The 27985-nt window shown below is 40.5% G+C and overlaps 3 protein-coding genes across 3 annotated transcripts; 1 reads left to right on the forward strand and 2 right to left on the reverse strand.

Annotated features, from left to right (window-relative positions):
* Positions 1-17063: 17063 nt before the first annotated feature.
* LOC108547033 (uncharacterized) lies at positions 17064-18748 on the reverse strand. Its single transcript, XM_017899372.1, has 3 exons — positions 18614-18748; positions 17678-18162; positions 17064-17277 (listed from the first exon to the last, which is right to left on the reverse strand). Exons 1-3 carry the CDS (start codon positions 18746-18748, stop codon positions 17064-17066), a joined length of 834 nt encoding a protein of 277 aa, XP_017754861.1.
* Positions 18749-21716: 2968 nt separating this feature from the next.
* LOC108547037 (uncharacterized) lies at positions 21717-22721 on the reverse strand. The gene is made up of 2 exons (XM_017899385.1): positions 22148-22721; positions 21717-22060 (listed from the first exon to the last, which is right to left on the reverse strand). Exons 1-2 carry the CDS (start codon positions 22719-22721, stop codon positions 21717-21719), a joined length of 918 nt encoding a protein of 305 aa, XP_017754874.1.
* A 2349-nt stretch (positions 22722-25070) lies between these two features.
* On the forward strand, positions 25071-26932 carry LOC108547161 (high mobility group nucleosome-binding domain-containing protein 5). The gene is made up of 2 exons (XM_017899553.1): positions 25071-25842; positions 26451-26932. Exons 1-2 carry the CDS (start codon positions 25071-25073, stop codon positions 26930-26932), a joined length of 1254 nt encoding a protein of 417 aa, XP_017755042.1.
* The last annotated feature ends 1053 nt before the right edge of the window (positions 26933-27985 follow it).

Below are 27985 nucleotides of genomic sequence, written 5' to 3' on the forward strand. Positions count from 1 at the left end.
ATTTTTCTGCCTTCTAAAAATTATTTTCAACCACGGGAGGGCAAACCGGGAAAGTGAAGCGGAACCCTCGAGCGTTCTGCAAATTTGCAGTGGATCCTTATTTCACTTGGATGCGAACTTTTCGAATAACGTAATTACCCGAAGAACTGGCAGATTTCCGCGTGAAAATTTCTGCACGTTCGGTCGAATTACCTTCGGCAATCGCGAGGCGCCGTTGTCGGGGCAGGGCGAACGTGTTGGCGAAGAATTTAAATAAAAACAGGAAGGAGGGAGGTGGAGGAGGGTGGGAAGATGGTGAAACGCGAACGAGAAATTTATCGTTCGGCAGAGCAGGGATTCTTTTATTAAAAATATCTTTCGTAGTCCCTTTCACGCTCGTTGACTCCGTAAATGAATTTCTGCGTCGAGAATACCAATTACGCGGAGGACTAACGTTCCTGGACCGTTCCCGCTGGAAACATTCCAATTTCGCGAGAGGTCTGCCAAGTGCGTTAAAATCTATCGATCTGCAAATTGCAGCTAGAGCCCATATAATCTCCATGGCGCTGTTAGGACGACATAAAACAGCGCCGTCACGGTGGTATTGTCTTTTGCATAAGGGACGTTTGTACGATATAATGGAGCCATGATCCTGCCTTCCATTCTCGCTCGTTCACCAAGGCTAACCCCTGGACACGTAAATGCGATCTTTCAAGTGCACGTTATTGTAGACATCTGGAGTCTGGGGAAGGAAAATCTATTCTATCGTAGTATTCAGCAATATAAATGTAGAGATAAAAATTTTACGAGAATCTTATATTCAGGCTGAATTAAATACTTAATACTTATGTAATATAATAATATTTGTAAATATTAATTGTTTCCATCTAACGATCGATGTTGCCAAAACTGGCTTTATAATTCAGAAGATATTATTGTTCATTTCTTTCATTTGCGAAATAATTTATTTCGTATAAATTTCGAATCTGTGTCGCCTCTGTGCGAAACGTGAAAATTTCGAGAATTTCACGGATTAACTTGATATTAAAATAAGCTCCTACCGCTAAGTTTATGTTCATGATCATTCTCCGGTGCTTTTCCGAAGCTCATGCACGGATAAAAAATAAAATAAATATTCGAATTAGTATTAAGTTGTGTTTCAATATTTCTGACGGTTTTATTAAAAAGCACATGATGGTGAGCCTTACGGGAGCTATATCTAATCAAATCCTGTTAGCTCCACTTTTAGGATTTTAAAAAATTGTAATTCCAAAGTATTAGAGTGATATTTAGTTTCTTATATTTCAAATAAATTTTTGTTCTTCGTCGCGTATTATAGTTATTTCTTTCTTAACACTTAAATGACCGCGACCGGCCAAATAACCAGCAGATGTAAAAGTGAAGGAGGAAGAGCTTTACAAGAAACTGTGCTGTCAATATTGACATAATGTTAAATAAGAAATTAGAAAACTGTCGTTTGGACTGAGATGGGTTTCGGTGTTAGTAGGTTCGATGACAGTCAACGATAGGGCAAAGTATAATAGATGGTATTGAGCAGTTAAATTCAAACTCCAGGGGAACGACATTTCATATGCAGCGAACTAATATAACATACCCTACCAACTCCATATTCCTATCTCCGGAACCTTCAAAACTCCTGACATTTTCCCCAATACAGGGCGCCAAGTTGTAAGTTAGAAATTCATCCAGTACCCGCCATCGCGTGTATTTGTTATGCTAATTCCGTGTAATATACGTAGCTATTGCAGTCATTACACGTAACCACAAATACCATTACCGGATAAAACAGACAGCGATATCGAGCGTGGAGTGTCTGACGTGGTCGAAATTCAACGAACCCGCGATCATTATGCTTAACGTACACAGAACGTCAGCGAATGCGGCACGGCGAATTTTCAGCAAGCTCTGCACACTGAATTATATTATCCTCGCGAGCGTGGCGTTATGCACGGGCAGGAACGTCGGGGACAAATATAATAAACGCCGTGCCTTGTTGACAAGAATGGAAGCCGACCGGAGGCGAATCGAAGAGCACCAAGGATATCCGTGCCGGCGTCCTGCGAATTACTGTTGGACGCGGTGCGTTTAAACGGCGTCCTGTTGCAGTCGTCAGCCATTTACGGTATGCTAACGTCAGCGCCTCTGAAAAGCACTCGCCTCTTTGGAGAGGCCAACGAACGATACGCGTGTTTACGTGGCACTGGCCACTCTTGCTGTCGCCGTCTAGTCTAGACTCCGTGTTCGAGTGGTCGTTCCTGGCTTATGTGAGTCTGCGAAGACAGACTGCTGTGAGAACATTAGCTTCTACAGTTGAGTTTTATTTAACTTATCCTTCGCCTTGATGCATGGCAGATGGAATTTAGAATATTGGACTGCGAGAATAGGAGCTTGACTACTATGGCTGACGTAGGGTGACTAGACCTCGTGAGTAGTTGTTCTCTTCTTATGCTAGTCTGCGAAGACAGACTGCTGTGAGAACATTAGCTTCTGAAGTTGAGTTTTATTTAACTTATTTTTCATCGTGATGCATGGAGGATGGAGTTTAGGAAATTGGTTTGTGGAAATAGGAGCTCGATTACTCTGACTGGCCTAGGGTGGTCTAGACCGTGTGAGTGGTTGCTCTTCTCTTGATTGTGAGAGTCTGTGAAGGGAGACTACAGTGAGAATAATAGCTTTAGAAGATGACGTTGATCTGTTACACTAAGTATTCGTTCATTACGTTCATTTTACATTCATTTTATATACTTGACTTTAAATTTTAATGCATAGAAGATAAGTATAATTGATAAATGAAGAGTGGAGTTTTAGAAGATGAGTTATCGCAATGGGAGCTTATTTGCTAGACAGTTTCCCGAATTTAGTTTACTGCTTATAATACTATCATGCAACTTTGGTATACAAAGTAGTACCTCTGTCTCAATCGTTCTGATTTTGACCTGAAATAGGAAATTTCTCCTGGAACCGAATAAGAGTCACTTTTGTGTTATACCAATTCGATTCGAATTCTATAAATTCTACTTCACTTCCAAAACTTCTTCCACCAATTGGATCTTGCACATTCTTGGCAAATGAACGCATTTTGAATATATTTTTCCCTGGGCCAAAAGTTTCAGTTTAGTCTCTCAAACCTTGGTTCCGTATAAAATAATATTATATAAATTATAATAAAGATTGTTGAATAAAATCTATGTCATGTCACCCATACCCAAGTATCATGAACATAGATCAAACTAGATTGTCATCCAAAAGTTAATTACCATACTCGATGAAGAATATCTCCACTTGCATATTCCTCTTCTTCTCAACCCTAACTATCTTCAAAAACACGAGGCTCAAGGAAAGAAAGAAACGAGTTCATTTACAATCACAAGTAATTTTCATCCAAATTGAATTCATTTCCCTATTTCCCACAAAGCAACAGAGTATTAATTACATTGCAAACGACCAGTAGAGTGTAACAAAACCTCTCCACGCGGAGGTGCAAACGTTAAGCCAAAAAGCATGAACGATAAATGACATTTCAGTCGGTTGAATGCGAATAAACGAAGCTTGGCCGTTCACGGTGGACGTTCGACGAGGAGAAAAATCGTGTAGGAAATTGACAGTATCACGGGAGACGGCGCGCGACGCCATGTGTCACGCCTTCGGCACGAGTGGAACGTCGTCAGTTTTCCCACGCTGCCCTGAACGAACTTCCCGATTCAATTTTCGGATCACCTGCACAAAGGCTTGTTTATGAAACCTTCCCGCGGAAATAGCGACTGGATCACTTGGATATCTGCGGTGAAGTCATAGGCTCGGGAAACCGAAGAAATTCAGCAAGAGTAAACAAATTTGCCTATCACTGACTATATGAACGATCGCAGTTTTACAAAATCTTGTTTGTTTGACGGCAAGAAACTTGGAAATAACATTTCCGAGTTGTATACGCGTGTCCAGCCTGATGGACCGCCATGTTGAGATTTTCTCGACGCTAGCGCCGCACGTGAGAAGTTGCTGAAGTACGACGGCAGAATCATGTCCTGACATAAATATTAATTGCGCGTGAAATTGTATGGATAAGGGGATCGGATTTTTCCTTGGTCGCTGGAGGACTAAATCGTCTCGACTGCAAAGATTTAACGTACCGTGTAAGCGACGATGAAGTTTAAAACGAATACTTTATCCGGGCGAAGTTTACGCGTTAAAAGCTGACGCTGGGTGCTATTGAATTGATCCTCGTAACGCGAGACCTGGAGACCTCGAGCACCAGGACCGTGAAATTACAGGCTTGATTAAGGCCGTTTCATATCAACCAAGTATGGCATTCGACAAAATATACAAAGCTCTGAGACGGGGTCACTGTTTAATTTTAGGATTACTTCCCTTAAAAATTGGAAGTAGTTCAAGAATATCGTACAGTAGATCTTAATCTAACGTTGTTACCTTATCATTTCTAAATTGATACATCGCGAGGCACACAAACCCAGAGTTTGTAACTTACGTGCTCCTTGAGTACAAAGAGGCTTTGGACTTGAGGATACTGAGCGTAAAGACGTTACATGAACTACGTATACGATCAAAGATTGCCAATGTTGCGACACCAGAGACGCCAAGCTCGAGACTAGGGTCAAAATCCCGGCAGTCATCCCTAGATTCAACATCAGAGATCCGAAATCGGAACTCGAGACTACAGTTCTGAGCCCGGAGATCTGCAATCTAAGATTCGGGATCAACATCCAGGGGCCGATACGGAGATCCCAATATCCAGTTTCAGAGACCAAGGGACTTCGGAACACTACTCCGAGATCTAGTCTTCGAGAGATAGCTCGATATGTTCGCAATAAGACGGTGTTCGCAATTGATGAAGTCAGGAATTGCTTCTCCAGGTCTGATGTTGTCTACTGAAGGATTCTAGACAGCGTAGATTTCGATGTCTACCAATGTAGAGATTAACGCCAATGGCTATCGCATATTTATGATCCTAGAACTTGAGACCTCTAGGCTAAGACAGACCCAGTTGTTCTCTCGATCCTTGATCTCCGACTTCGTCGCTTGATCCGCAGATAGCCTGTTGCCCGCCTCAGCACAGTCTGTACTGAAACGTGAAATTTCACTGCGTAGAAGTGAGAGGATGGAAAGATATGTAATGGTCATTAACTTCGAATTTCGACTGAAGTGGACGAACAGCAACTGACGAAGATAGACAAGCACAGTTCCCAAATAATAATTAAATATCTTTACGTGAAAGACACAAAGGATTTGTATTTCTATGTCCATAAAAATTAGCTGCCTCTCATATAGTTCAACAATGTTTAACTATTTCCATTCATATGGAGGCACCAAGTGAGCAGTCGATTCGCTTTCGAGGCACTGCGCCATTTTCCAAACAGCAGAACGAAGGAACGCTAGCTTTCGCTTCCGCTCAGGGACATGCCGTCTTCATTTTGTTTTGAGTGCGTTCTGCAGTCGGAGTCGTGTAGCTAGCCGTGGATACGTGTCGTTCCATCCCAGTTTCCGTTCTTTACCATCACTCGAGTGTCATAAACCGCGACGTTCCGATTCAAATGCGCGACAGGCAAAAACATACGTGCATATCCGCGCGGCAGCGGAGCTAAACGGATGGCAAGGGTGTTTCTGGGTCAACAGGATGAAGAAAGATGTCACGTTACGTACGCGGAGGCAGGAAGAAAGCCGACAACGTGTAAGTGAGCTTCACTTTTTAACGTTATACGGTACGAGACCAGGTTAACGGCACGATCTTTCTCCCTCAAAGCCTGTACAGATATTTTTGTATTTATTTTCATGGCTAAAATAAATACAATTTGTTAAAAGGGCCTTTGAACCATGTTTTCATGTTACATCTAGGTCTAGGAAATTTTTATACTTTCTTTCCGACTTCCTATCCAGAATCTAGTATAGTTTATAGTGAGGTTATGTACACTCATATAATGCACACATTGTATACACCCATATAAAAGACATGCTGTATATGCTCACATAATCAGATTAAACATACTCGTGTAATGCACACAGTGCACACAGTTATATAATGCACAGATTATATGCACTTATATATTTCACACACTGTATACATTCATATAATACACTTATATGTACACTCATATAATACGTTGTCAGATTAAATATTCTCATATAGTATAGCCACAATGTTCACTCGTAAAGTTCAATATCCGATTAAATGTACTAACACAATTGTTAAACGTAACTAATAAATATACAAGAAAATACATTTTCCTCGCTTCACTATTACTATTGTTTCTCCATTTCGCAATTTACAAGATAATTTTCACCTTGCTTCATTTCTCTGATTTCCTCATTTCCTATTTTAGCAAAAGGCAAGTTCTAATGGACTACATTTATCCCGATCTCCCTGAATCACGATCAGCTCCTAATTCACAATATAAAATAAAGCTGAATTTTAATACACGTTAGTATCACTATCATCATCTAACACAAGCTTGTGCATATCCGACAATTGTACACAATAACAGAGAAGTAAACCAGTGTAATCCGCGTGGTGTGGTGCCATCTAGCGTTGAAAGTTAAGAAGCATTGCCAAAGGGAATCTCCGCACGGCCACTAATAACCGAGCGCGTAAATAACGCGATTTACAGCGGTGGGCCGACGCGCAACATACGTCGCATGGCGTCGCAACATAAGCCGGGACGCGGCGTAGTCACCGGGCCGGCAGATATGTACACGTCACAATTGCCCGAGCAACACATGCATTCCGTACACTGACGCAGGTATGCGTGCCGCGCGACAGCAAAGGGCTCTCCTAATTGTTGCTGGTAACGTTCATAGAATGCAGCCGGTTCGGTGGCTTCGTTTTGCCGTATGCCATTCGCTGCCGGGCTCTCTACACGCACGTGTGCGTACGCTGTCGTATATATTGGCCGCGCCGCGAGTTCCTTGGCGAGAATATACGTGTTAATGGATCCTTGCACGCTGAGTTAGGTTCATCTGCCAAATGGACGTGCACGTTGCCAGCAACAGAGCCCTAATTACCGGGACTGCTCGCACCACGGTCCGCGCGACAACGATATGACTTTCCAAAGCCACCGTTGCGTCGGCCCAACTTCTCCAATTGGCCGGCCATAGTGCTCGTTCGATTGGTGGTGGGGGGCCAGCCTGAACGGTGAGGTTCGTTCTCATCGCTGATGAGCTGCGCAACTGTTACCGGATAGTCGACGATATTTAGCTCGAATGGACGCTTGAATTATAGGCGTTTGCAACGTTTCAGCAGTATAAAATGCATATCATTTATGCAGAGAAAATTGGCAGAGTTCTATGCATTTATCGCGTAGTTAATTTCCATTGAACTATGAATTAATTATGAGAAATTGTGCATTGGAATACTGTTTAACTTTAGTCGAGCGCTATACTTTCATTACATTGGCGGCAAAGTTTTAGAAAAATTTTGGAACTTCTCCAAATTGGATATGGTTAATTCAAATATTTTAGATGTCTTATGTGAAGATGTCTTATGACCCATAATAAGTTGGACTCGTCATAAAAATACAAAGGATTAAGATAGAACTATCTAGAACTATCTATCGTCACCACTGCTCACACTGAGTACGTTTAATTTGTATAAAATACATTTATTTAAATATAAGTATACTAAAAGTGGAATAATAATTTTCTATCTTACGAAATGTCCTTAACTCTCGTTTCGACAACTGATTAAGTACCATAGATGTCGCTCACGGTTTTTAGGTTAGAAATTGGCAGGGATGATTTAGTAACAGTTAGGCATATTTATGCAAGAAATTAGAAGACAAATTATCCAGTTCGAAGTACAAATGACAGATATATATTATCTTCTGGTCTACAAGGAAACTTATAGCGGTTCGGGTTAGGTTATGGGTGCTGACAGTTAATGGTTTAGTAAATCTAACGTTTCTTGTTGCAGGCGAAATTTTCCTCAGCTGCCGCAGCCATCGCGATAGAAAGCATTAGCAGATGTTCGTTTTGCAATTCACATTGCGACTCTGCAGCACATTTATCTCCGAACACATTAAAGTCAACCACAGTCAGAGATTCGGGCCGATTAGTTGCGTATCAAGCGAGTTCACTGAAACTGTATAGTTACGTTTCGCACTGAGAAGCATAGCATTAACAGATACACGCATATAGAGTCAGATATTTGCAAACTATTTATATTTAATTAATAGCGTATATTTGCAAACCTTTAATATTGCGTATGCTAATAACGTGAGTGATGTTTATAAACAGACAATATTATACGCTAAATTTATTCATGTATCAATTTATTATATATTCATTGCCATGTACAATGTTCACAATATTCTGTTTATATTAGATAGATTTTCCTCGTGAGCTGAACGAAATAAATCTATTAGAGGAGATATTAGAAAGAGGAAAGAAAAGAATTATGGAAAATGTTGTAAATCAAATTTTTCAATTGTACAGTAGTGAAAGTAGAGTAAATGGCACAAATGGTCACACAACCCCTTGAATTAAAATTTACTAATTATTAGATCATTTACGTGACACTCTGTAAAAAAATCGAGTTATAGAAATAAATGAAGAGGTACAGTGACAACAGAGAAATAAAAAAAAAGAAACTTGTGACGAACGATGCAATAGAGTCAGTAAATACATAGTAACAAATGCTATCAGCTAGTTGTTATTGTGTTTCTAGCATTGCTTACATTTGTTCTAAACTCGGACGTGACACAACTCATACGTATCTGTCACTATTTTTTCGCACAACATTTCATGGAGGGATTTGAAAGAGTATCGAGATTATAAACTTTAGCGATCATTCTGACGTCCGGATATTTTCCCCTTCCGCCTGTTGTAAATGTCAAACTTTTTTTATTAGTCGTATTTATGGTGGAATGATTGTAAATGTTTGTTTCTATATGGATAACATCGTTTCTCTAGTTTGCTCACCATTGGTCTTTCGTTTCACTAAAACAAAAGTATTTTCAGGTATCACGACGCACGTGCATTACATGCATTTATGTTTTTTCCTCTTATAATATAAAAATTTTTAGTATTTCAACAAACTTTACTAAAATTATTCAAATATTTCCTCCTATGATAGAATTCAGGAGAATTATGCATTCTTAAATGATTGCATTACGTTTGGCGGAGATACGGACCGTGGTGGCGCTAGTGAGTTAAATACAAAATCGTCTTAAGCCTGTCACAGGCAATCAAAAATGACTGCACGTTATATTAAAACATCCTATTGTTTCATTTGTCCTACATTTCACCAAGACTGTACGTTACTTATATAATGATACGTATTTGTAATATATATACCACAAATGCTATTCGTATCGTTAAATTGTTCACGAATTTCATAATTTTTCGAGTTACTTGTGGCTATGTAATCAGGATCATGATGATTTCGAATGTTTCAATGTAATACGCGTATGTTGCTTTTTAAAACCAGTTTCTGATTAAAAATTTACATTATTTGTTAGTAAAATAGGTATAGAACCTGTAGAAAGAGGAAGAAAATTAACAAATGATTGATCCTCGTTTTCATTCGTCGTTTCATCATCGAAGTCCTCGATATCAAGCGAGTGTCATTCGTCAAAAGGACGTTAACTTGGATAAAACCGTTCTAGGAGTAATAATGACGTATCCAGCGAGAACGCGGATTAACGCGTGCGAATTCCATTTCCGGAAGCCTTTAACTCGGCGACGACGAAGGCGTCTGCAGCGACGACGGTTCTACGTGAAACAATTTCCAAGGGAGGATTTCGCTCGGATGAAACTACGACGCCGACGTCGACGCCTGCACGCATGGTCATGGCTGGCGTAGTAGGGAACGGCCTCTCGGCGAACTATTTCAATTCGACGAACAATTCCCGATATTAGTGGAATTATGGGCGCTAGACGCGCGTGTTCCACGAAATACACGACGACCCGCTACACTGGTAGTTAGAATTATGCAGATTAAGCTGGTTCGCTTGGCGTGTCCAAGTGCACGGAAGCTCCTCGACAAATGTCAAGCCGGGTATGTTCTTCGGTGCTCGAGGAGAAGCAGCATCCCTCTCGCGGAGATATCCCTTTCCATGTTCAGAATCCGTTCCGTATCCATCGGAATTTCATCGTTAGGGAACAGGGACAATGAACCTGATGGGATGCGCATGACGCGAGCAGTGTGTGGCAGTAACTGATATGGTGTGAAAGAAGTAGTATCTAGTTTGAGAAATTACTTCTGACAGATAGCAAATCATCATTAACCTTTGCTGTCCAAATGGCATTCTATAGGGTGTCTCAAAATTCACGCAAGATTTGAATCGGTGAAGTGTTGCCAACGAAAAGAGAAAGATAGGGTGACATCTGACAGTTCAGGATCATTGGAAACAAAAGAACAACGCGTCTTCATTGTTCAGCAACCTATATTTACATCCCATACCAAACATCGCAAGATCCTAACCTAGTATTTCTTGACGTTCCGAAAACAATGTCAGACTAATAAAAGGTTTTAATAGAATCATGTAAGGCGCACATTAATACCAAAATCAGTCAGTTCTCAATACCCAACATTACCCTACAGTGACATCCTATACGAAACATCACAAGATCCTAACCTAAAATTGTTTTACGTACCGAAAACAACGTCAGGCCACTAAAAGTAAGAGTTTCGATAACATTGCGTCATTCTAGGGAACTCAACGCTTGCAATAAAAGCCAGCAGCCACGTTATCAATCGAGATTCCGCCATGGCGATAAAACTTTAAATACCACCATCGACATTAGGGCGAGGCCGATCAGCCGAATCCTCGTTCCTCTGCTTCGTTCAGAACTCTCTTCCTCCTAAAGTCGTCTGGAAGCGTGATCGTCTCACGACGTGGTCGTAACTCAAGACAACCGGCCTCTATTTCTACACAGAAGTAAGATCGACGTCGGCCGTAAGTATACCATCCAAGATAGATTAGGATTCGAGTCGTGGCGACTGTTCGCTCGGGGTCCTCCTCTCAAAAACGATCCCGTGCCGATCTCAAAGCCGTAATGATTAATGGAGTTAGGGCGGTGCGCGCAGTTCCGTAATACCGTGGCAACTATCGAGTCGGAATTACAGTTGAGAAACTTCGAGGTGAGTTAGGGGACCGACGTCGTCTCGGTTGGGGGATCTACCCTGTCTCCTTGGCTCCGCAGCCATCCGACCACGTTCCAAACTCGATTTGATTTTGATTCGACATACACTGAAAACGCATTTAATGCATGCGCTTACGTGCCAAGTACGCGTGTATCGACTAAGAATGAACCGAGCTTCCGTAGATCATACCGACGAGTGCGGATAGATCGTAACGTCTTCGGCCGGAGTCGTTGGCAACTAGCGCCACCTAGTCGAGCTAAGTCTGCCCCAGACAATCGGCAATTTGTTAGTCAGGAATTGACACAGTGCTTGACGTAGACGGTTTGATTACGGCAGATGATATTCGCATAGAGATTCTACTCCCTTTTACTGGAAAAAATTTAGTATCTTGTTGACAAATTTAAAACTGTGTCGAAGATACGAGGGAATGGTAATGAATAGAAAATTAATACTAGAAATAGAGAAGGCTACTAAAATTTTCATATCGGTCGAGATTAATTTATTTTTGAATTTTTAATGAGTTCTCATCAGATGAATTTAAATTAGTGGCTTGATAATTATGTTAATTTCATTGCATATTAGATAGGCTAGACGTATTAGGTTTTATAAATGATCCTATCGTCATAGAATATTTTAATATATGCATGGAATTACACAGTGATCCTAATGAAGAATAATGGATGATATCATTTCACGTGTAATAGGCCAAAATTTATGACAATATGGATGTACCGATTGTTAGAAATCTAATTTTCAAATCATCTGCTAGAATATTATTGCCATATTAAGAAGCATCCTGTATGCATTTACAACCGATCTCGATCATATCTCAGCCATGAACAGAATCCCCTAAATGAATCGTGCGGAAATTGCGTAATAGAGCGGCATAATAGAGCAATACTAATAAATTGGTTTGCTCACGAACTGTGTACGCTTCGTGTCCGTAATTTGTGATGGACATATCATATAGTATAATTCCTAAATTACACACGGATCGCGCAGTAAATGAATCATCAAAACCACCCAAATCGGTTAAATCAATTTTAATCCTGGATACTACATATCATATAACTGGAACACCCGATTATGTTCATACAGCTGTTGATACGTTACCAAAAATATTTAGTGCATTAAAAATGCAATTCATGAATTAGTATTGAAAAACAAATCCTGAACATCAGCAAATAACGAGATAATTTATTTTAATTACAAAAAGGGGGTCGAAACTGTTTGAAATATCTCATTTTTGCTATTTTTGAAAATATACAGCAAATTAATATTGACTTTTATTCGGACAGGAACATAATTACCCATAGTATTGAACCATTCAATTATTATTATCCATGTGTATTATACAACTAAATTATTATATAGTATTTATAATACATTATAGATCCATTACCTAAATTTGTAAATAGAATGATAATATATAGAATAGTTCTAGCATAGATAAATGAACCTAAAATAATGGAATAGTTTCAATGCTGAAATTTAAAAAATTCTTCTCAAAGTTACATAAACAACTCAATTTCTTCCCACTATACTTATTCGTGTCGAAAGCAAAAAGAGGTTATCCATTCATCTCTCGATAATTCCTAAAACTAGTGCCATCGCGACAAGAATGTTCCAAGAATGTTCCTCAACAGAGCTATAAAATAAAAATCCACTGAATTTTATTACATTCGCGAGGGAGCCATTGTTTCTTAATGAAAAAGCACGACTGCTGTTTTACATTTCTCCCCTTCGTATTTTCGCTTCGAACGGAACGACTCTGCTCTCTATCCGATCTGAAATTTCACCGGTCTTGATTGTCAGTCGAAACAGAAAGGAATTAAAGCGAACCTCGGGGCAAACGCGATTCTTCTGGTCGAGTGAAGAGACGACGCTGTCGAAGACCCTTCGAGACTGAATCAAATCGATAGAATTCGACACCGGCTTTCCGCTAGAAAAACCACACTTCTGCGGCGGCGAAAGCTCTCCCTGTCGACGACACGACGATTTGTCGCCGCTTTGAATTCCGCCGAAGCAATTTTCCCCCTTGGGTAATATCGGGCTGGCGGCAAAGAACGTTTGTCATTCTTCTGCATCGGCGAGATTTTACGTTAAACAGGATCTCGCAGCCGATTCTACGCCCTGGCACAGTGCAACGCGCAAGTGGCGCCACCGCGCCGTTCCTTTTATGCCGGCCATTGTTCCAACGATCTCGGACTTGGGAACGGAGTAATGAAATTTTACGCGATCTTGAGAGCCCGTTGCAGCCGGATCGAACGAAATGTGACGGTACCTGTTGATGACCTGGTCCATTTCACTCGTGGCAAGGAAACTGCGAATGGAGAAGTAACCTGATCAATGCTGCCCAGTCGATGGTTTCTTTGTCACCAGGGAAACAGTGGCTGGTATTCTTTAAAACGATGTAAAATGAAATTACGAATAATGTATCGATCGTTACGGTATTATTTGAAACGTAACTTTGACTATTAATATTTATAATTTTGTTAACAGGTGATTGTAAGTTGCTTATCCCTCTGTGTTAGAAATACTGCACCTTCATCTCACTATCACAGCTAAACACATCGAATACGGTTCGAAAAAGAAGCTGAACGAGTGACATCTTGTGCCAATGGAAGATGACAGGCATGTTAATTTCTCGTCACGTGACTCAGGTTTACACATCGTAAGGAATCGTGTTTAATCCGAACGAATGACGCGCCATCTGGTTAAGGCTGATTTACAACGCTTGCTTAAATTTAATTTCGCGAAATTTTCAGCGGATGAAAGATCTCTTAGTCATAACCTACGTGCGTCAGGAATTCAACATCAAACGAAGATTCGGGAGTTCGTCGATTGAATCGAGTTACCTGCGCGAGGTCTTTTTGTAATTGTCGTTATTTCGTTCCCTCGCGAAGCGTTTCGTTGAGCTCCTCCTATTTTCGTTCTACACGGGGTAAAAGCGCTTTTCCGTTTCAACCGCTCGCCGAACGGAGTCTCGAGATACATATTGGCTTAACATCCGACCGGAAGCTTGCACAGGACTTAATACTTTACGGGATAAGACCGTACGCAGTGTATCTTTGTATGGTACTTCGTTGTTGTTTATTATAGATAGACGTATGCACCGTGTACCCGGGACGATGGGAAAACAGAACGCACCTGTTTTACTTCTTCCAATTTTTCTTTTCTTCTTTTCTTCTTTTTCAAAAAGAAAACAGCTACACTCCTAGAAATGTACAGTTTCTCATACATACGTGTAAAGTGTGCTGTCTTGGTCCTTATCTCGTGTGATTTTTTTATGTCGAATGTCTTATGTAAATGCAAGTGACGTTTCACGTTTTCCACGAAACGAAGAGGTTATGTGAATAAACGAGTACGTGCCACGCGTTCTACCTAACCTAAAAATTAACTCGTTGGAGAAATGCTGACTGAATTGGTTATGTCTCTATATTTCCACGTTGATTCGTCGTAAAAATTGGGTGACAATATTTCACTCGTTCGAAATGTCAGCGTGTGACGAGGTCTGCTTGCCTGCAAGGGCTTCTGGGAATTCGACAGCGCGGAAGGTCTATTCTTCCTGCTCGTATATCGCTTCGCGAGTTACTGGGTGTATAATTTACAAATGGTAAAAGAAAGGAAGCGGTGTGAAACTGGCTGATTGTACAAAATTGACAGAAAAATATTTAATTCCTTTTGAATTTAATTGTTCACTGAAACGTATTTCAGTTAGTAGAAATAGGCGACACAGTGAGGAAACATTTTATTGACAACAGATTTTTCTAATGACCTTTGGTTCTCTTTTAAGACTGTATAAGAGTATTAAATAAGAACTACCAATTCTCGTTAGATCTTATTTCTTTCGATTAAGAATATCAATCTATAATACACGTGTTCTCCAAAGAGTGTCTTATTATCTATGCATAAAATAAGATATACATCCACATATTTAACAATAAAGTTAATGAAGTAGTAAGAAACTCTCCAGGATGACAGCTTTTAGACCTTCTGGAGTTACTTGAAACGTATAATCGCTTTCAAAAAAACAATACTTATTTTTATTAACAAAAGGAAACGAAATTAATTACAGGTATCTAATTATTTGCATCAGACAACCTTTTTCAATATTGTCTATATATGCTATAGTTAACCACACATTACCAGTTAGCAATTCCACTGTTAAAACCAGTATCTGCACCCAGAATGAAGATATCAGGAACAAAGGAAATATGGCCAACCTAACCTAGAAAAGGCATCATGAGATTCCACAAATCCTAATTCACTGAACACATTTATAATTTCACAAAATATACATATACGATATTTAGTATAAAGTATTATATATATATACAAATTTAATATACGTTACACTTAACAAAGGAAATATGGCCAACCTAACCTAAAACATACATGACGACATTTCACAAATTCAAATTCATCAAACTAAAATTTATAATTCCACATAATGTACATATAACATATTTGATATGTATGTCATATTTAACCACAAATTACAAAACAACAATTGTTACGTTAACATTAGCACCTACAACCAGAATGAGGCATGATATCGAGAACAAAGGAAATATGACCTAACCTAAAACATGTATGACCACAGTTCTTAAATACTAATTTTCCGACCTCATTTATAATTCCATATAATGCAATCCCATCGAATGAATGACGATCTCATAAAACGACCGCCATCGCATGGTTAAATCATAGCGGCGGCTAGTGTTTGCAGACGTCGCTTCCGAATTCCGGCAATAACAGAGCCGGTAATGGACGATCGGGCGTCTGCCTGAAATTGTTTTACAAATGAGACAACTCAGTCGGCAATAGATCAATTCGGCCGGCAATTTGCCGGTCACTTTCGAACCTGTCGACAGTAAAAATACACGGAACGCGATTTATGTGCCGCAGATCGGTTTCATTCCGCGGCGGAACCTCGTTACACCGACGAATCGCCGCGTTCGACGACAATTATTTCTCCCCTGCGGTCGTGACAGCGCGTTCAATTGACGTTTCGCGATGTCGGGCTTTCATTTCGCGGGGTGAACTTAGTAACCGAATTCGTCCCGACTGCAAACTCCGTCGCTCTGTCCCTCTTTCACTCCCGACATTTGTAATTCCATCGTCCACCAAAGTCGCGCTTCGAAACCCGGCTTCGTGTTGAGACGGGGCTTACAAGTCAAATATCGAGAATTTCATTTGAATGTTACACCACCGCTTTATTCTCTTCGATTGGCGAACTTTCGCGACGCTGATAGGTTCCGGTCGACGAACCAGCATTGGTCGTGGCTAAAATGAGAATGGGTGAAGTATATTCGAGTTACCACCAGCCATATTGTTTTTCCGAGGTTCAGAAAGATTGGAGAGTGATAGACGATGCAACAGAAGCTGCAAAGCCGAAAATAGGAGTAGTACAATAATGAGGCTGTACTTGTAGACCGTAGCAGTGTATTTGTGCTACTGATAAACTGAGAAGAAGTTAAAATAGGTAATGAGAATAGCAGAAGAATAACTGGTATCAGCTTCATTTGTGGTAGTCAAGAATGAGTGGAACCTGAACCTGGTACGAGTAGGATCAAACGTATTAAAGACTTTTATGTGAATCTGATATTGTTCCATACTTGGTAGTCATAAGTGGTTCTCTGAATCCTAAGAGATTTGGAGATCTTAGCTGGTTTCTGACCATTCTCCGATCGGAAGTATGGAATAATCAAGATCTAGGAATTGGGATGGTAATCTCAGGATCTTCAGGAATATAAAAATCTTGATTCTCTATGTATCCTTCTGTGAAACCTCTCAGTATTCCTGAGACTTTGCATGAATCAATTTCGTGCCTTTCTACCTTTACTTAATGCTTCATATTCAGACACAACATTTTTCGTTAATATAATTTAATAATATTCAATACTCCGATAATTATCAGCGTCAATGAAAGACATTTCATTTAGAAGTAAACGTTTATTTTATGCTTTCACTTTTTATACTGAGTAGATGTCATCTTTTTGCACGACTTATAAGGAGGAAGGTAGGTTTCGCAATATTGTAATTGATCAACGAACACCTGGCACGTGGTATGCGGTTCCTTGACGTGATTGAATACAACTCTGCCGTCTTTCACATACTGAGTGAAGGGTATGCTCCAAATCATTGGCCAGCCGAAACCTCGGGCTATCTGTGCGCAATAACTATATGCAAAAGAGCTTTATTAATTTACACCCAAATATAAACTATCGATGAAACTCCTTTAGTTTCAATTTCCTGCTTGCACCAACTGCTGGTGTTCACATTTAAATTGCAAAAGAAACAATGTAAAATAATTTTCACTGCTATTTTCGTATAAGACGACGAAAATAATAAAAATTTGAAATAATGAGATTTTAGCTAACTCATAATTAAGTAGGTTAAATTTTGTGCTAATGTGTAAACGATTTTAACTAAATTTGTACGGATCTATTGTGTTTCCCAAGACAAAACGGCTGAGAAATACAGACGGTATTGGATTTCTGTACCTGAGGTCTCTAAAAAAAAACCCACAAAGGAAACTCCGTGAAATTTCAAGCGTGTCAAAAATGGGATGCAGCTTACACATTGTTGCAATCCATGCGGAACAAGCGGTAGCTGCAATCGCGTGCTAGGAGCCAACTTTCCAGCACCAGTCTCTTAGCAACGCCAGTCTCTTTAGAATCATTTCTTATTGCTATGCTGCACAGTTCGAAGACACCTTTGACGCAGTAGCGGTCCCAAAGTTTGGGCGCCTCGGCTATGTATCCGAAAAATTTGATAATGTCACGAATCGGGCCCTCGTCGCAACTCTCTGCTAAACTATACAGCTTCTTCGCTTCACTGGCGTACGTTACGCAGTTTAGGGCAGCACCAATGATGCAGTTCTTCCGATATCCGGCTTTTACTTCCTCCAGCATCATGTCTCTCCAAACAGGTGGCGCCTCTGTGCCCTCTAGGCCGATATTAGTGACTACCGGTTCGTGTTTGTAATACGATTCGCACATGAAGTCTGCTACGCTTTCGTAATCGGAAGGTAGGGCTAAACGAGTTCTAAAAGCTGGTTTATCCTGATACGTAAGAATAGAGCAGAAAATAGCTTTCGTTCTTCAATATTACACAACAATTGTGGAAAACATAATACGAATATCCTCTCATCTCTTTTGGTGTAATTAAAAGAACAAAATATACGACAAGCAATCAATTTGATGTTTACGGTAAATAATGAGATTAAAATGGATGAGGGATAAAGAAGCAGAAATATAAGTTAAATTATACAGAAACGTAAAACATAATTATATTAACATTTAAACAAAATGTGATTAAAAGATTTCACATTTTGTTATTGAATTCACAATATTTTATTGAAAATATGTGTACACAGGGTTGAAATATTAAAAAATATAATATCCGCGAATATTGTATTGACATTATTGTAAATACAAATGTCAATAGTATAATTACTTTTTCATATAGGTTAGTAAAAAGTATGATTACAGACGGTGTTAAAAATGTACTTACGTCGCACTCCAATCGCGAATTGTTTGCCGTGAAATGGAAATTCTCCTCTCCCGTTCCGATTCGACTGTATCTCGAGACATGTGTGAGGCATTTGGCGATACAAGTCATATACATTTCCAACGCAGACGCTGCCATGTCGATTTACACAGTACTTTTGTTCAATAAAATAACGATCTTCTTTAATCCCCACGTTGCATGCATCGACCAATATATAACTTACTTCCAACCGATTGAAGTATAAGTGTACGCGAAGAATTCGCTTCTCGTCGAACGTCTCGTAACCTGAATTCACACAACCGTTCAAACGTCAACAAAAGAATCGAGCGGCACATGTCACAGAATAACGCGTCCCTGACACCGCGATTCGCGATAAACTATACACACACGTGTGCACACGAAGCTGCACGAACATCACAGAATAAATAACACGCGAATAACACGACACAGGACTCGCCACGAATTAATTCGATAACCGTAAAATCGACGCGTCGTTCGGTCGCCGTCGAAGTAAACAGCGAGCGTGCATTGTCCGGCGCCGCGTCGGGAAAGTTCGGGAGCACTCGGCAACGTTCGGCGCACGAATTAATCTTCCGCGCTTCGTTAATCTTTCTCCGGCGTATTTCACATTTACCATTAATAACGAGTTAACCGATTCGCCTCGACGATTCGATTCGATTTGATTCGGAGATTCGTATCGTAGATTTATATCTATAAGAACGTATTAGTCGTATCGTTTTATCGCGACGAAGCCGCTCGTATGTAAGTAGCTTCGTTTTGTATACGATGCGTATTCACTTCGCGATGCACGCTTAAATATGCGAAAAGGCACAGGAACCCGCGGGCTGCGTTAGATTCAGAAAGAGCAGGGAAAACGATAGCTCAAACACGTCTCTATTCACTCATAGCCGTTGTACGAAATGATACGGCAGCCGGCAGACCAGCTGATTTATGTATTACTCGCGCCGTGTTTCACTGCCTCCGATATACGGCTATCTAGACGCGTGTACACAGACGCAGTCACGGTTCACCTCTGCGCACGCTACCGCCACCTTTGTCTCGGCGAGCGAACACACGCGCGTGCAATCACATGCTAGGGATATCGTGGGCCGTGCACCGACGCGGCGGAATTTTCACCGGTCTACAAACGCGTGTACACTTAGGTATCATAGAGACAAGTGTATACCTACGATACACATTCGTGCAAATCGTACGCTCACATTTCAACGTGCTTATGTGAGGAAACGTACAGCGCCAGGGAAATAGTTGAAGCATAGAAATGACTAAATGGGTCGACGGGAAACGTGCACGTTTAACATGTTTCTGATTTTATTAACAGGCCAAGTGGTTAGGAGCTGCAAATGTTTGGATTCAAATCCTTACTCACATTTAAATTCTCTGGAATTACAAATTTTCGTGTCGGCGGTCAAATATTTATGATACTTAGGCTTTGATTTTATTGGTCAATGAAATATAGGATATTTTAATTTCTTAATTAAAATTATTACTATCTCGCAATTTTTATAATGACATACTTGCTTCATTTTTTGACAACATATGACTATTACTTCGACAATATCCTCTAATAAGAAAATAGGAATTATACCATGTTCAATATACATTAAAAATAGGACTAACTGTACCGAATATTCACGTACATAATACTGTACATGCAATTGTTACGTATAATCAACTTCTGCTCCGAATAAAAATTGATATCCTCAAATAATTAATAACCTCACAATGGTTTCGGTACTCGCTGCATATTTAACATTGTTTACAGAACCTTGCATACCTAAAATAACATCCTGAATGGGATAGGGCAAAGGCATCTATCCATTTCAGGAACGTTGCCAGATACACGAACACCGGAGACCGCCATGTTGGTACAAGAGCAACGAGAGAACGGCGGGTACATAAAGCGGGTAGATGCGCTTGCATCAATTACCGTCTTTTATTCTCATTTCACCCGATACGCCGAAAGATTGCAATTTATCGGCGCAACAATGCCGAGCATTATTAATATCCATTAATCAAGCTGGGCCCCGCTTGCCGACGCGCGAAGCGATACGATCCCGTGCGCTGCCGAATCATCGTCTCGCGTCGTATAAATAAAAGCAGCGAGGGAAAAAAGGAACCGAACAATACGTTCCTGATGAACTACACGCAAATACGGGAGCAGATTTTGGATCCACGGTTTCGCTCGTCGAATCGATGACACTTGAAATGAGAAACGTTGAACCACCGTGGCAAGGTTGCCACTGAAGCTAGCGGATAGACAGACGAAAATTGGGGAATAACACGGATATATAAGAGATACATTGATTTTTCCTGGATAACCAAGTGCGTGTTGTTTAGCGAAGGAGAATTGATATCGCAGCATGGCGACCGGACTTTTTAACGATGAATCTTGCCCTCGCGTTTCGAGGGTCGCTGGGGATGCGTGGTTGATAGGATATTGATTGGACAGTGATGTAGATGTTGGGTGTTGTCGATTGTTTCTGCGTGATAGATGGTTGATCGCTAAATGATGCGTTGTTGGTAAGAAACGAGATTTAGACGAGTATGCAAATAAAGCGAATTAATCACCATGAGTTGCAACGAAAAATTTATCCGTTGACATGTCGTTGAGAATTTGGTTATATTTCACATTATCGATGACAAATTTCTATTGCGAATTATAATTATATATACTATATATATACCTATTGTTGTCATCGATAAATTATCTTCTTTATAACCAGAAACGATATTTATTATCACTTACAGATTTAAATGCTGAACAGTTCAGTGCATACAATGGATTTACGTTTGTTGGGAATATTTAAATTTACATTTGTATCCAATATTAATACTAGCATTTCAGGAACTTTATAACAGAATCAATCTACGAGTGTCGTTCTATCTGCACGAGTACATCAGAACAATTAATCAGTACATTTAATACCCTCCTCTCGTTCATTGCATTACAGATATCAATATGTTGAATCGCTAAGTGGAGTAGAACAAATTAAGAGCACTCATACCCATAAAACAACAATCGATCATGAAGCAGTATATAACCATTTTGTAACACGTATACAGTTGTAGCCTCTACGCACACGAGCTAACGCACTTTTATCTGACCGAAGCCAAACCTCTTACCGTTATCTCTGCCCGTCTGCTTCGCGAATCCCTGAAAGTTTTGAAGGAACCCATCGTAACCGCGGCGAATCTCCTGACCCTTGCTTTCCCCATTTATTCGAGAGTTCCCTGATATTCCTTGCTTATGGTGTTCCGCCTCGCCGAAGTTGGCATCACTAGCGCCACCTCTCTTGAACGTACCCTCTATAGCGACGTGTTTCTCGTTGTACCTTCCGTGCTTCTTCGAGTGGCCACCGTGGTCGTCGTTGTCGTAAAAATCGTGGTTCTTCTTGTACTCGTCCTTATGATAGACGTTGCGATAGCCACCTGCTTTATGATCCACGTGACCATCGTTCTTCGTCTGATAATTGGCTCCCCTGTTACCTCCTCCGTGATCAGCCTTAGACCCTGAACTGTTCTCCTGATTACCATGGGCTCCCTTCTTTGCACCAGACTCAACATACTTAGTCTTCTTCTTCTTCTTCAAACGATCACCTTTCTGTCCTGCCTCATAGGACGAAGCCTTCTGTTGACCTGTCTCACCACTGCCAGCCTTCGTTTCATGCTTCTTGGCTACTTGCCGAGTGTCTGCAACTTGCGTGGTCTTTATCAATGGCTCAGACTTGGGGACAGTATGGGAGACTTGGGATTCCGCGTATTTCAGTTCCATATGGTCGACACCGGGAGGTTTGACACCGGTGTAGTGGGCTGGTAGCATCTCAGCGTCAGGCTCCAGGGGTAAGGTCAGCATTCGGAAATTTTTCTCCACTCGTGGCTCCTTTATGGGGATCAGCTTCTTCTGGAAGCTCGTTTCAGGTGAGAAATCATCGTCGGATACTGCTCTGAAGTCAGGTCTCTTCTCGATAGCTTCTGACTCGTGGGTCTTCCAATCCGCCTGGTGCACATCGTCAGTTTGCGCGATGGTACAGTGCACGCACACGCAGAGTAGCGCGTAGACGGCATGGCGGCCTCTCACGAAGATTCTCATCTTCTGGGTCCCTAGATGGCGCTACTGGTGCTTTGTTTCAGCTCGTTCGAGTCTCGGGGTTCGGCTTGCGGGACTAGTGCGATCGCATGTCCAATAAGATGTAACAGACTCGGCCTGGGTGCTGTTCTAAGCACGCTGGCTCGCGGAAACGCGTTCTGTTCTACTGCAATCGCGGCGCAATCACCCGAGCTCTTTTATACGTCACGCGAGCCGCTCGAGCGGTCTGACGCGATCACCTCTCGCTCAGGATGGCTGCAGTAATGCGTCCGAAAGGACCGGACCCGTGGATACTTGCTCGATTTCACGGGGAAATTTTCGCGTGACCTCGGTGTTCTTTCACGGGTCGAGTCGCCAAGGTCGTGTGCCTAATCTTGCGTTCGATGGTCCTTAGCGAAGCGAGAGAAACTGAGTTGGCCTTGGGAGAACAATGGGTCTGGCGGGATTAGAGAAACGATAGGTGTTTGGAACACTTTCCTTCGCGCGCTTTGCGTAAGATTTGTGGTTTCTTGCGGCGAAGCAAACGAGTTGGTGGATTCTTGGAGATCAATTCTTTGCGTTTTATGGTTAACACAGGAACTACCTGTAGAGAGAGGAATAAAATATAGTACTACGTAAGGTAATAAAGTAAGGAAGTATATTGTATATAGGCAGTGATAACTAAAGACTTGCAATGAAAATTAATGTACGTTATTACATTTCCACGTGAATAATAAGTAACATAATTTTTATGCAGATAAGAATTAATATTCAGTTTTTAGTAGCCGAAACTAGTAGTTCTAGTGTTAAAGGATAAAGCATTCGATATGTTTAGCTTCACACGTGTGCCGCCAGGTAGCGCTGTAATAAAAATTGTAGACTTCTTGCAAGACATTCATAACCTAGATAAGTTCTTACCCATACGTAAATAATCCGTCAATTATACTTGCTCTGAATCATAAGAACTGTAGAATCGTGTAATGGAAGAATAGAAAACTATGGAAGCAGAAAATTTGACGATCAGCGTGAATGTGAGGTTATGTTACCACGGGAATTTTGTTGCGTAACGCCAATCTTTTTACGAGATGTACAGTTGAATTGGGCCCATCGGTGTCTCGTATATCGGCAAACATTGAACATCGAATCTAACGCGTTTTTGAAATCGTTTTCGAAATTTCCCGATCACGCGGGATAGAATTTCACACGAACGATCTTGCGAGCAATAAAAACACGCTAGCCTCGAATTGCATTTCACATTCCGTTTATGTTTGCACTTGAAACTAGGTTTCCCTTTTTAAAAAAAACACCAAATTACGTAAATTTTCCAATCCCGATTTTCTCGTTGCGCAACGATGACACAGCAAATCGAAGCGTACCATTCCCATTTATTTGGAAATTTTTGTCCGCCGAATCACGCTATAAACTTTGAAATTCTTAAAAATAATCATTAAACAATGGTTCCTTACACTGAAGTATATAATATACATCCTTAAGAAGTACATAGGGAAATACGTCTTTTTTCCAATTTGAAATATAATGTTTAACGATGAGTCTTTTAAATACTGTAGTTAATTAAAATTAACCTATTTCGTATGTTTTTAGGGTGCATTTAAATTTGTATTCATATTTCCTAGGGACTCACACCTCTTGAATTGTCATTAATGTTATATGATATGCATGATTCGAACGATATTTAATATTTCTCCAAATATTTTTACATGTACCTATGACAAGAAACAATAAATCTTTCACATATTTATATGTGAGATAGTATTTCTGGTGACATATGATGTACACAGAACATGTACGCAATATAAAAAAATACACAAAATGAAATTGATAATGGATCAAATTTCTCCCATAACCTAACACACCTGCCAAGTCCCATAACTCAACACACATAAAGATGTGCATTGACGTAAACATTATGTTCCCATCTAAATTTCAAGTCGAAAATTAGACTCTATCTTTGATTACCTACCTGAGGATGCGAAAACAGGATGAAATGATCGTTGGTCAGGATCAAAAGCATCCCAAAGGATTCCTAAGCGCAATCAGTCAGTGCTCAGTCCAGTACCATGCCGATGCATTACGCAAATCGACCATGATTCCCTAGAATGCCCTGCGAACAGGCTACGAGGCCGTCAATAACACGGTGTACTTGAATTATCGAGTTCGACCGTGGAATACTCTCGGTTCCACTCTGCGATCCCTTATTCACCCAGCGAATCACGCTCTCGTGTGTATATATAAGGCGAAGCAGTCGATTCATGGACACAACAGTGTGCATTCCAGTTCACCGGCAATAACGACGGTCACCGATCGGCTACGCGATACTCTTGCTCCAACCCATACAAGTGTCCCCGTCGCAACATGCTCACGAGAACGATTCTAGTTTGCGTGATCCTACTGACGCGTCGAGGGAGCGCTGCGCCGACGACAGAGCAACGTATGACGTCGAGCAAGATGATCACGAAGGATCTAGACAGCTCTGCCAGCGGATACGTGTACAATCAGCAACAGGGCCTTCCGGTTTACTACGTGCGGTACACCAATCACGGAAGTAGAGGCTACTACCATGCACCGGACGCCGTGCAGTACGTTGTTGGGGCTGCTACACCTGTTGCGCATGGTGTTCCTGAAACGACGCCGCTTCTGCTCCCCTATGCAACCGCGGAGGATGTTCCGCGCCCGACCCACCAAGGAACTGCCAATTACGGTAACGAGCAATCGCCAGAACAGCCGGTCGAGTCGCTGCCACGCGCCCCGTATTACGCTGATGGAAAGATTGGCGTGAACGAGGGGGACGAGGAGGAAGACACAGGGGCTGAGAATGTCGAAGAGGATCATGGTAATGGGAACAGCGAGGTGGATGAAGAGGAAGAGGGTGATCATGACGCCGATGGGGTGTTTCATGATGGATCCGCGGGATCAGTGGAAGCGTTTGGGCATGCTGGTGGTTACGGTCATGAGGGAATCGGTGGATCTAGGGGTGACGGGGGTTCTTCGTTTGAAGCTGGGGACGGGAAGCAGAATACGGCTGAGGAATATTCCGAGAGTGGAGAGAAGGGTGAAAAGGGGTATAAGACGGAGAAGGAATTCAGCAAAGATGAACGTGGTAGTAACGATAGAGAGAATGAGCAAGGTTTGTGTTTGATTTGAAGTGCAGGTGAGACGATGGTTAGTGAAGGAACCGGGGATCTTATTGGTCATAGTGCAATAGAACGTTCTTTATTATTGATCGAATGTACCAAATTTATAAATGAGGTTATACAGTATTAAATTAGAAATTAACCGAATGGTGTCGTAATTCGTTCTACAACTATGCTTACGTATGTAGTGAAAAATTGGAAATACTAATTTTGGAAGTATCAAATGTGATTTCTGGAGGAACAAACTGTGTATTACATTGTAATTATAATTCGTAGCGTTATGTGAATCAAGAAAAGCAGAACATGGCGTCATAGGTGCGAAAGAAAATGAAAGGCGTAGTGACAGTGCCATCTGCTGTAGCCTAGCGTGTACTAATGTCCCTCCGGCCATCTTCTCATCTACGTACAATATAGTCTATGCTACTTTCTAGAACTTTGAGCACTGTCTTTTCATATTACTGCCAATGTTAAACATTATTTTCAATATTTAATACAAGGAATTTCATTTCCTCTGTCAGAATGAAATACGTATTTAAAATGAAACCAGAATTAAATAACTATGAGTGTACTTTTAATCATATAATTGCTTCTAAATGTCCAGGATACTACGAGAACAAAGGTGAACAGGAGAAAGGACACGTGGACGAATCTGAGAAGCACGGTTCCCACAAAGAGGTAGAAAAGAGCAAAGAGGGCGGGAGCCACGGTCAGTCGTCGTACCATAAGAAGGGGGAGAAAACTAATGGTTTCCACAATGTCTATCACAAGGACGAATACAAGAAGGAGACGGACTTCTACGACGATGACCATAAGAAGGGCCATTTCGTCGAGTACGAGGAATTCAACAAAGGTTACAAGAGCGACGAGGGTGATTTTAAGGAAGGCAGACATCATTCTTCCGGACACGATTATCAGGACGTCGAGAAGAAAGGACATTACGATAAGGGGCACAGCGAGACTCAGGATCAAGGTCACCAGGCTGAAGGAGGCGATATATTGTATTACTCGAATCACGAGGATTATGGTATCGAAGAGGATTCAAAATCCACCAAAGAGCATAAATTCCAAAAAGAGGATCGTTAATCGATATTCCAAGCAATCTCTATATCACATACCCTGTTATTGTTTTATTTATATTATAGAGTATGTGTGATAATAATAATAAGTTATTTCAGTTTTCTTTCATTATTTATAGCAATACAGTATATACAAATAATAGAATGTTAAAGTGTTATTAAAAATTATTTAAGCTTTTATTTATTTATATTATTAATTGCAGTATATATATAAGTAGTAAAATGGTATAAAAAATACAGTAAAATAATTTATTTCGCCTAAATCTGTCGTTTTAATTGATTTGCTGGTTTCAATATTAGCCACATTTAGAACCTTCACACTTTCTGATCGAGTAAATTTCTTTATGCTTTAACTAAAGGTATTTGGCAATTAGTATATGTCTATTATGGCTGTATCAGAAATTGACTTGGACTTTAAGGTGTTACAACGACAACACTGTTACTTAATCGAATGAGGTAACTTTTCTAGAAAGTGTTATTGACCTAATTTTTTAAGGGCTGCCAACGTACCGTAGCATGTCCAGTGTAAAAACTTAACTATCGTAAGAATAACTATGAATCGATGGCTATGTAGACATTGTGAGACAAAGTGTCCCAACCTAACCTAACCACAGAAATATGACCAAAAGTAAGATTCTCAATAATCCCAGAGTTTCAGTCTATTTCACGTTGAATACTTTGTTATACTTCTCAAAGAAACATTTTCAATCCTGCACGAAAGAACTTTTTCCTACGGGAATATGGCGAAAGAGTGAAATTTCTATTTCCTCGAACACATTAAGCAATAAGTTTATGGACATTACATAATAAAATATATAAAATTAAATATTTACATTTCAGGTGTTAATTGGTGAATACCAGAAGGATCTTGGTGTTTGAATATAATAAATTAAACATTACATTATCCAAACTATTTCTTACATTTGCATTGTAGAAAAAAGAATAAACGTGAAATTAATCCCACAGAAGTAATAATTACTACAGAAAAAGAGAATATTTTTGCCAATTACATAAAATTATTTCAAAAACTGCGTTTATTTGGATCAGATACAAAGATCAA

Source organism: Eufriesea mexicana, unplaced genomic scaffold, assembly GCF_001483705.2.
Source record: "Eufriesea mexicana isolate 0111107269 unplaced genomic scaffold, ASM148370v2 scaffold474474840, whole genome shotgun sequence".
In the NCBI taxonomy this organism is placed as follows: domain Eukaryota; kingdom Metazoa; phylum Arthropoda; class Insecta; order Hymenoptera; family Apidae; genus Eufriesea; species Eufriesea mexicana.

What these genes read in the sequence shown, in the direction of transcription:
- LOC108547033 (XM_017899372.1), bottom strand. Translation starts at nt 18,748, where the DNA reads ATGGCAGCGTCTGCGTTGGAAATGTATATGACTTGTATCGCCAAATGC. An exon ending in ATTCGCGATTGGAGTGCGAC is followed by an intron (nt 18,163 to 18,613) that starts GTAAGTACATTT and finishes CTTACGTATCAG; the next exon opens with GATAAACCAGCTTTTAGAAC. An exon ending in CGCATGGATTGCAACAATGT is followed by an intron (nt 17,278 to 17,677) that starts GTAAGCTGCATC and finishes TTTTGCATATAG; the next exon opens with TTATTGCGCACAGATAGCCC.
- LOC108547037 (XM_017899385.1), bottom strand. Translation starts at nt 22,721, where the DNA reads ATGAGAATCTTCGTGAGAGGCCGCCATGCCGTCTACGCGCTACTCTGC. An exon ending in CCATGGTAATCAGGAGAACA is followed by an intron (nt 22,061 to 22,147) that starts GTTCAGGGTCTA and finishes ATCATAAAGCAG; the next exon opens with GTGGCTATCGCAACGTCTAT.
- LOC108547161 (XM_017899553.1), top strand. Translation starts at nt 25,071, where the DNA reads ATGCTCACGAGAACGATTCTAGTTTGCGTGATCCTACTGACGCGTCGA. An exon ending in CGATAGAGAGAATGAGCAAG is followed by an intron (nt 25,843 to 26,450) that starts GTTTGTGTTTGA and finishes CTAAATGTCCAG; the next exon opens with GATACTACGAGAACAAAGGT.